Source organism: Equus asinus, chromosome 8 (assembly GCF_041296235.1).
Source record: "Equus asinus isolate D_3611 breed Donkey chromosome 8, EquAss-T2T_v2, whole genome shotgun sequence".
NCBI classification, from domain to species: Eukaryota; Metazoa; Chordata; class Mammalia; order Perissodactyla; family Equidae; genus Equus; species Equus asinus.
The window spans coordinates 19,662,162-19,672,246 of record NC_091797.1 but is presented as its reverse complement, the minus strand read 5'-3'; the positions used below and the strand labels follow the sequence as shown (position 1 = coordinate 19,672,246).

The 10,085-nt window shown below is 46.5% G+C and overlaps 1 protein-coding gene across 1 annotated transcript in view; it reads right to left on the bottom strand.

Moving 5' to 3' along the window:
* Positions 1-3,520: 3,520 nt before the first annotated feature.
* The window catches only part of LOC106828702 (uncharacterized), a 16,082-nt gene continuing 9,517 nt past the window's right edge, over positions 3,521-10,085 (bottom strand). Inside the window, exons 5-6 of the mRNA XM_044776460.2 lie at positions 4,280-4,472; positions 3,521-4,037 (exon numbers count right to left, since the gene is read on the bottom strand). Of these exons, the coding sequence (XP_044632395.2) occupies positions 3,861-4,037; positions 4,280-4,472 (370 nt within the window). The 3' untranslated portion in view covers positions 3,521-3,860. The remainder of the gene's footprint in view (positions 4,038-4,279; positions 4,473-10,085) is intronic.

The following is a 10,085-nucleotide window of genomic DNA, read 5'->3' as shown; positions in this document are numbered from 1 at the left end:
GATGGACAGATGGCTAGATATGTGTGTAAAACAAATCCAGAAAATGTTTCTTGTAGAAACTAGATGGTGGACATATGGGTGTTCTTTAACTTTTCTGAATGCTTGAAAATTTTTATACTAAAATGTTTAAAAGAACAAACAACAGCAGTGAAGAGACACTTCTGCCTGGATCTGTAACCCTAACCCCAGCTTGGGGCTGATGTGTCTAATATACGTTTGGAGAGGCCATGGAGCCACTCTGTTGCTGACCAACTGTGCAGAGAAGAGAAACCAGAGCCCTCAGATAGACTGGAAGCAACGTGGCAAAGCCCTGGAAATCCTGGTCTGCATGCTACCTTCAGTGACTTACAGAGGCTCTCTAAGCCCACTGAAGAACACAGGTCCACATGGACTGGGGCTGCCAGGGGCAACTAGAGTGGCGAGGAGAACAGGAGAGAGAGCCTGAGACCCGAATTTCATCATTCCAGGTTGTACATAATTCACAAGTACCCTAATAGAACGTCTTGATGGTTAAAATTCAACATGTGGTTGGCATAGTTTCCTTAGAAATGTCTGCAATTCTTGGGGCCAGCCTGGTGGTACAGCAGTTAAGTGTGCACATTCCACTTGGGCAGCCTGGGGTTCGCTGGTTCAGATCCCGGGTGCGGACGTGGCAGTGCTTGTCAAGCCATGCTGTGGCAGGCGTCCCACGTATAAAGTAGAGGAAGATGGGCACGGATGTTAGCTCAGGGCCAGTCTTCGTCAGCAAAAAGAGGAGGATTGGCAGCAGATGTTAGCTCAGGGCTAGTCTTCCTCAAAAAAACAAGAAAGAAAGAAATGTCTGCAATTCTATGTATAAATCTAACTCTCTACTACACTTATTATCATTTAATCCATAATTTTTCTGCTGAGTTAAGCTTAAACTTTTTTGTTAATTGATTTCAAGTGGAAACCAATGACGCATCAGTCATTGCATTAACTAGCACAGGACCATCTGATGGGGTGTAGGGATATCTCCTTACGGGGCACTATGCTGGTTCCCAAAGTTGGCTTCCTAAGAGAATCACCTGGGGGCTTTTAAAGCAGGGGGCTGGCCTGGTGGCGTAGTGGTTGAGTCCACACACTCCACCTTCAGCGGCCTGGGGTTTGCAGGTTTGGATCCTGGGTGTGGACCTACACACTACTCATCAAGCCATGCTGTGGTGGCATCTCACGTACAAAATAGAGGAAGATGGGCATGGATGTTAGCTCAGGGACAATCTTCCTCACCAAAAAAAAAAAAAAAAAAAAAAATCATAAAGCAATGGTGAGGCTGGCCTACCCTGGGACAATTGAATCACCATGCGGGCTGGGAGGAGGGAGACCTGGGCTTCTGCGCTTTTTAAATGCTCCCCTCGTGATTTTGATATTTGTCATGTAACTAAACCTTAAATTTTTAAAGTTAAAAAATCTTCAAAGAGACTGAAAAGAAAATATAATTTTACTTAAAAGAATGCTCTTTAGGGTAAAAGTTCTTAAGTCTTGTGGGTACCTTTTTCCTCCAGCTCTTAGAGAGACGTTTCAAAGGGTCATGGGTCAGTAAGCTCACATTTAAATAGAACAAACTTCAGTTGTAGATTCCCAGAAATAGTAAGATCTCATTGGTGGAAATTATTTTAATCCTGTTGAGACTGATATCCATAGGAAGGCTACTAGTTTCCCAAATTCTGTTGCGTTGCGTGTATGTCCAGTCGGCATAGCCAGGTTGCCCTACAGGCAGGCTAAGAATGTGTTTGGGGCAGGCACCAAAAGATTTGTTTGGAAAAAGTTTTATATTTGATATTTCAAAAGTAGTATTGAAGGAGTCATTATGGTGTAAAAAATATAGAATTGTATTGGCATCCCATACGCTTATGATATCTAACCTGGAGTTCGCTCACTGGTTGCACAGCAAGCCAATCTCTGACACTGGGGGTAGTGGAAGAAAGTAGGAATTTTATTTTTGCACAGCACTGAGCAAGGAGAAAGGGCAGCTAACGCTGAAATCCCAAACTCGCTGAAAAGCTAAAAGGAAGGGTTTTTATTTGGGGTTTTAGGTAGGGGCGGGGGAGCATATGGCCTTGCTGGTCAGCAGCTTTCCTGCCAGCCTGTCTTTGGCCTTGAGAGTCTTGCAGAGAGGAGGGAGCCCGTGACCTGGCTGGTCAGCAGCTTTCCCACCAGCCTGTATCTCTTTGTGGGGAGGAGATAATGAATCCAGGTGCTTGCCCTTGGCAGTGTCCATCTCCATGGAGGATGGTGGATTCTGAAGCCAGGAAGCCAGGGAGTAACCAGGGAATGAGTGTTTTGGTTTTAACCCCATATCTGCTGGGTTTAATGTAGGGAAACTGATATCAGGGTTGGTATCACTTACTGTGTCTATGGATGGTGGGGAGGAACCACGACCTTTGGAAGGATGGCCGCATGAAAGGTGCCACCCACCTGGTTGGGGAAGTGGAAGGTGCTTCTGCACCACAGGCTCACCTTTGCACCCTGCCTCTCTTCTCCCACCCTCTCCCCAGCCAGGCATCAGCACCAGTCCATTAGAGAGTCCAAGTACCCACTGAGAGGAGAGCAGAGGGAGCGTGTGCCTGGCCCAGAGGGGTTTTACACTGTGAACTCGATTGAGAACAATGTGCTGACTGTTCTTTGTTTGCTGAGCAATGGCCTGGTGCCAGCGCAGAGCTTGGCCTGAGAAGCTTCCAGGGCCTGGTGACCAGGTGTAGGGAACCCACCCTGCCAGGGTGGTGGTGGTGGTAGGGCACACAGCAGGTGCATCATAGATGGGTTGGGAACATCTCCAAACTTACACAGTTTCTCTTATTAGAGAAAGGGACAGGAAAATAGCTAGAAAGTCAGGCCAGTAATAATCAAATCAAAACAGTGAGGGGCTGGCCCGGTGGCACAGTAGTTAAGTTCACACATTCCACTTCGGCAGCCTGGGGTTCACTGGTTTGGATCCCAGGTACAGACCTATGTACCACTCATCAAGCCATGCTGTGGCAGGCATACCACATATAAAGTAGAAGAAGATGGGCACGGATGTTAGCTCAGGGCTAATCTTCCTCAAAAAAAAAAAAAAAAAGGAAAATCAAAACACTGAACTCCAAGAATAAGGAATAGAATTTATCCCACTGGACTCTGTGCAGATGCCACCCCCACCCCACCCAGAGAAGGAGTCTTGCCCAAAGGTCAAAACCCTTCTTGGCCTTCAGGACGTTTGACCTGCCACAAGTAGGAGGGGCAGAAAAATGACCAGATGGAGTTTCTAGGGACACTGTGAACTAATCCTTTCAACTGTGGGGGACAGCCCCGAGGATGTGAAAACGAGTGAGCCTCAGGGAAGGCAGCGTCCCTCACATCAGGACTTTCTGGAAAGGAGAATGTAAGGATTTGGTTGCATTGAAAGAGCGAAAAACTGTAGAGCTATAATTTTCCTATTGGTTTTGTAACTGAACACAAACACAGGTTCATTTACCAGCCACATAGTAGGGCCAATAAAGAAAAAAACTGAAACACCAGGCTTGTGGCAAGGAAAGAGGTTTACTATTATCAAAAGGCAGCCAGATGAGGAGATGGGAGTTAGAACTCAGATCCACCTCCTTGAAGGGAAAGAGGTAGAGGTTTTTATCTAGAGTTTTAGGTGGGAGAGGGGGAGCACATGCTGGAGTTTTAGGTGGGAATGGGAACCAAGTGGCTGTGCTGGTTGGTGCCTCCCCAGCAGCCTGCGTTTGGCCTTGAAGACTGAATTTTCTTTTCCCTGACCATCTGGACTTTTCTGGTTTGTTTTCATCTTCAACTTGCATTTGGCCTTGCGAGGCTGAATCTCCATGTCTGGACCTTGACTTCCTGGGAAAGATGCTCACTCACATACGAGGGAGGGACAGAAAGACCTGGTTACTTTTGAACAACCGTTGATCATGCTGGATATGCACAGCTGCGTTAGGAAAGCTTATCTCAAAGGTTTTGTTCTCTTCTTCTTGCCCAGGGAAGATTTTTTTAACCTCTTCGTCCTCAGTTGCAGTTTTTCCAATGTATCTATCCTGCGAAAAAATTTAAATATATGTAAAAGAAAACATACTTTTCAAAAATACACACACACAAAACCGTCATGAGCAGTTGCCTCTGGGCGGTGGGCTTGTGGACGAATTTTACTCTTTTTTCTACAGTTCTAGACTGCCTGACTTACGTTATGTCTGTACATGTGTCTGTGTTTATACAGAGACCATGCATGTCTAAAACTAAGGCAAGACAGGAAGCTAGTTCTATAGTAAAGTACGCTTACCAATTGCAGCTGCGTGTTCCTGGCCATGCACCTGATCACGGTGGCTGCGTGGCTGCATGGATCTGTGAGCTGGACCTCTCTGTGCCCCGTCCCTGTGAGGACAGGGAGGGCAGGATTTTTAAAGGCACATTTCCTCCTTAACATCACCGGCAGACGAGTGAGCATTTGGAGAGTGTTTTGTCCATGGAGCCTTCTAACAGGAGAGGGGGAGAGATTTATATCTCAACAAAAGTCTCCAGAGCTTTCCCCTGCTTGTTTAAAATTCATAAGGCCATCAAAAACAGGGCCGACCCCCTTCTTCTGCCACTCTGGAGAAAATGCCGCTGGCTTTCTTTTCTTGGAAATGATATTATTTAGGTCCTGTTTTTAGCTCTCTGGAGAGCCAGGCAGAAGTAGTTCACTGCGACACATATCGGTTCGTTAACTCATCCAGTTGGGCTCCAATCACTTCGTCTGCTTTTGACCCTTCACCTTGTTCAATCACCAGTCATTAGGTCAGAGCTACAACGCATGGAAATATCAAGTAGCCAAAAAAACACAAAACAGATAAACAAAAAGCCCAAATCCTGTGAGTTAGCTGGGACCATTGCCTTTGCTCCCATTTTAAAGATAAGCAAACTGAGGCGTGGCAAGGTTCTGGGATTTGCCCTGAGCAACACAGCCCCCTGACTTTGCTCCACTGCCACCCGCAGCTGGTGGTGCCAGCGGCTGGCCTGTGAAGCCGTCTGCTTTGGCACAGGCTCAGGAGCTACAGGTTCACACAGATACAATAGAAGAAATTCAAACAGTGTAAAATAAAAAGTGAAAATTTTTCCCAACCACCTCCCCGTGCTCATCTCCCTCCTGCCTCAGGACACGCTCTCAGCCTCACTCACCTCTCCGCAGGTAACCACCAAGATCATTGGTGCATATCGTCCGGCAAAACAATCGTCAAAACGGTTGCTACGGACTAGTGACTGCTGTTTGCCTCCTGTTCTTCTGGTTCTTTCCAGTTTAATGATCCATAAGTATGAGGGCCTAGTCTCAGGCCAGGCCAGGATAGCTCATAAGGATACAATTCAAGGTCAGGGGAGTAGCAGTAGGTGTGACCAAGGGCAGTGGCAGTGGAAACAGCCCAGAGGGCACAGGTGTGGGAGACAGCCCATTCTTAGGACAGGCCTTATTCAAGCACGTGTGTCTATGATCTCGTCATGGCCTGCCTAGTCTAACACTTTTTGTCCTTTCTTTTACCATAGACGAGCCCCTTGAACACCTCCTTTCTCACTCTCTAGAACCAAAGCTGGCCTTGAAGGAGGGTTTTGGTAAGCTCTTCCCCAGCACTCTATAACTCAGCGTCGTCAACTTTGCTGTGGTCTCCGTCTAACCTTGCTCCTGGTTTTCACAGTGTCTCCAGGGCCAATTCTGATTTTACGTCCTCGATCTGGTCAGCGGGTCCATGTCATGTCACTTTCTTGGTAACGTGCTCAGCACTCAGGACTCAGATCCTTTTACTTTGTTGGCCTGCCCTTACTCTCACACGCCCCCCTCCCTTGAATATTAGCCCAGGAGCAGAGCCTGACAGTCTGTGGTGGACCTCCCCAGTACAGGGCTCTGTGTGCCAGAAGGAACTTCCTCCTGCCATCTGCATCTTGGCTCGTCTCTTGAGTACCTCCCTCCCCATTGTGAATGGGTCCAGTTAAACAGTTACATCCCGAGATATGGCAGGTCACACAAGCAGGAGAGAAATGGATGGCAAAGACATGTGCGGTCAGGTACCTTGGCCACATCAATTGACATCAGAAACAGGAGCAGCAGAGAAGCAGGGTCCAGAATACTTGTTTGAGAGCTGGGGAAAGAGCTTAGGTCTCTGGCAACCCCTCCGCTATTTCTGTGCACACACTCTACAGCCATCGGGCACCAGCCACAGAGGTGGTGCCCAGCTGACCACCAGCGTAGTGTTGCTGGTGGTATTTTCTTCTCCATCCACCTGAAGCCTGTGGTCCAAGCACAGTATTGAGGGACAAGTGGGGCATGGTATGCTAGGAGCAGTGTGAGCTACCAGCTGGGGAGCAACTTCAGAGTACTTCCATCCTAAACTCTGCCTTAAGATGAAGACTATAACGCTGATAGCAAATAAAACAAGGAAATCTGCCTTATGCTCTCCTGGGATGCCCGAACATTGGTGAGAATCCCCCAACGTCTGCCCTCCAGACCTCAGCATCAGCTATAGCACATTTGCCCCAGAGCACCGAGCTATTGCTCAAAGGCAGAGAGAGTATGAGGAAGTGAAGAAAGGACATAGCTCAGGACTCGCAGTGGGAACCAGCTGGAGGTCCCAGGTCTGACAATAAAGAGCTGTGATCTTGAGCGTGCCCCTCTCCGGGCCTTAGCCTCTTCATCTGGACAGCAACTGGGATGGATTCACACACGTTTTAAGGTACTTTCCAGTCCTAACATTTGAGATGTCTATGTTTTCCCCCATTACTGAAACAGGAGAAGCCTGTTAGTTTCATTCTCACCCAAGCCACATGGGCATGTTACAGCCTGTTAAACATTCAATCAAGATGGTGCATCTGACCACCAGCATCCAAGCATTTGCTTGGTGATATTCTCCTAGTTGTGGTGATGATAGCTAGACTACCAGGTCCTTGCAGAAGCAAACTCTTGAGTATTCTTCTTACCTGGTTTAGCACAGAGCTGTGCACACAGTAGGCCCTCGGTAAAGTATTGAATGAAAAGATTTGGATTGAGACATTCTATCTTTCCCACTTAATTCCCCATGGAACAAAGAAAGCCCTATGGAAGTTTTAGGGGTTTGAAATGCATCTTGTAGACGAGAAAAATCTTTCTGTTCAACTGATTGCCCTGGGGTCGACGTGCACCCGTGTCAACCTGCCAAGTGAACAGATCCAGACACAGGCGTCTGCACAGATGGAAGAGATTCAGGTTACAAAGCTACTCCAGTGCTTAGAAAGTTCCTGAAGTACCCAGGAAGCACGTGCGTACAAATGTGCCTCAGAAAGCCGTTCAAACGAGCACAGTAGAAGATGACAGTTTCATGATGTCCGCAGGGAAGGAACGGGTGTTTCAAACTTGCTATTTAGAACCGAGCAGGTAATTAACGCTTTTTACATGTAAAATGCAGGGTTGAACTCAATAATCTCTGAGGCCCCTTTTCACTTTCACTTTCTTTAGTCATTCATAAATTTAAATACCCTTAGAAATAATCATTGTGTGTATTATAAACCATTCTTAGGGAAGAAATATTTTTAGGTTCATACTGAGAAATCAAAAAGAAAAAAAAATGTGTGTTGTGGGGGGGTGGTAAGGGGAGAGGTAATTGAACTCAGATCTTAGGTTATTTTAATGTTTTCTGCTTCCCTATTTGCAAAATGACTCCAGCCATCTTCATATTATTGAAAGGAAAGGGCCAATAAAATACACACCACAGTTGAACTTTTAAATTAATTTTTTTAAGCATGATTCAAGTATATAAAGGATGAGTGTTTCTTTTGTTTTAAAGATTGGCACCTGAGCTAACAACTGGTGCCAACCTTTTTTTTTCTGCTTTTTCTCTCCAAATCCTCCCAGTACATAGTTGTATGTTTTTTTTTTTAGTTGTTGGTCCTTCCAGTTATGGCATGTGGGATGCTGCCTCAGTGTGGCCTGAGGAGCCCCGTGCCATGTCCTCGCACAGGATCCGAACCAGTGAAACCCCAGGCCTCAGAAGCGGAGCACACGAACTTAACCACTCAGCCATGGGGCCAGCCCCTAGTGTTGTTTTAAAATGTATTTATGGGGCTGGTCTGGTGGCGTTGTGGTTAAGTTTGCGCACTCCACTTTGGCAGTTGGGGGTTTGCTAGTTCCAATCCTGGGTGTGGACCTGCACACCGCTCATCAAGCCATACTGTGGCAGCATCCCACATACAAAATAGAGGAAGATTGGTACAGATGTTAGCTCAGGGCCAATCTTCCTCACAAAAAAAATAAAAGTAAATAAAATGTATTTATATGCAACTTTACCTTATTCCAGAAAGGACTAAAAGTGGCATAAGATAAACTAAAAGTGAAAATCAGAGAAAAGAGAAACAAGGTTGTGACACTCCAACAGAGAACGCAGTGTGAAGGATCAGTAATAATGTTCTCCATCTCTCCCCAGTGAAGAGGCACGTACTAAAACACAGCGTGAACTACCCAGGTCAGTTCAAAAGCTTCTCTCTCCTTTGACTTGCTCAATACTTTCTCAGAGTAATTCTCTCATTGGAGCATGTCCCACGTGAGTACCACACAACTTTTGGAGGATGGCAAACGGAAATTTTTGCATTTTACAAGGGACTTGAGATTAACTAATTTGCCTGCAATCGCATAACTGGTTTTGGCAGAATTCATAATTCAGATCTTTAAACAGAAGAATGGGCTTCTGAAAAATTGTCTATGATCTCCTTTCCTGTAGGCCTTTGAGAAATAAGACAACCATCTACCTCGGGTGCCTTAAATGGTGTTCTTCCTGAAAAGAACATTAATTGGCATAAATTTTATCCCTATAATTTTAAGTTTTTACAAAATTGCAGTTTTCGAAACATTTGAAATTATCGACAATTATAACAAGTTTAATTATTAACCAGCTATTTAATTATTAATAATTGTTAACAACTGTATAATCTATATTAACCAAGAGGATTTCTATTTCGGCAGAGATTTAGTGAGTGTGTGGGGGGAGACCCGAGAAGCTGGTGCAGAGGCTGATTCAGGCAGTGGGTTTGGGGCAAAGGCTCTGAGGCAGCAATGAGTTTCATGTCTGTGAAGTAGAGGCCAGTTTGTTGAGAATGATGTGTGGGAGGCAGCAAGTTGGAGGGAACTGAGGTCCAAGAAATACTCAGGGATCAGGTGGTACGGGGCATCAGCAGCAACTGTAGGAACCCTGGATCAATTCTGAATATGACGAGAGACCACGTGTGGGGTCTTGGCAGGTGAGTCACAGGAAGTGATTTTCCAGCTGACAAGCTCCACGTGGCTGCTGAGTGCAGACTGGAGAGTAAGGGGCAGGGAAGCAAGGAGCTCAGGAGGCACGTACAGCAGGGGCCTGGGAAGAAAAGGAGGCGGCCTGAGGTGTTGCTGGAGGAGATAAGAAGCAAGGGGTGGGCAGCTTTGCAAGCAGGTGATGTGAGGAGTCAGCTTGTGGTGCTAGGAAGCAAGAGGTCTCTTTAGCCCAATGGTCAGTCAGCCAGGCAAGGGGCTGACATTAGCAAGTAGTTGTGTGACACTGGCCAGCAAGTGTGGGACACTGATGAGCAGGCAGGGCACAGAGGCAGAGAGGTAAGTCACACTGGCAAGTGGACCAGCCACGTCTTTGAGTAGGTTGTGTTGTGGGTTGAATTGTGCCCTTCACAAATTCACGTGTTGAAGTCCTAACGCTCAGTAGCTCGGAACGACTGTATTTGGAGATGGGGCCTTGAAAGAAGTAATTACGGTAAAATGAGGTCATATGAGTGGTCTCAAACCCAATATAGACTGGATTAATTAGGACAGACATGCACGGGGGAAGATCACGTGAAGGCACAGGGAGAAGATGGCCATCTACAAGTCACAGAGAGAGTCTCTCAGAAGAAACCAACCCAGCGGACACCTTGATCTTGGACTTCCAACCTTTAGAATCATGAGAAAATAAGTTTCTGTTGGTCAAGCTACCTAGCCTGCGGTGCTTTGTTATGGCAGCCTTAGCCAACTGAGATAGGCGGCTAACTGCTGAGAATCTCTGGGAGGTCCCGCATGGTCTGAGGGCTACATATAAGCAGCTGAGAGAGGCCGCTGAGTACATGAGAGACAC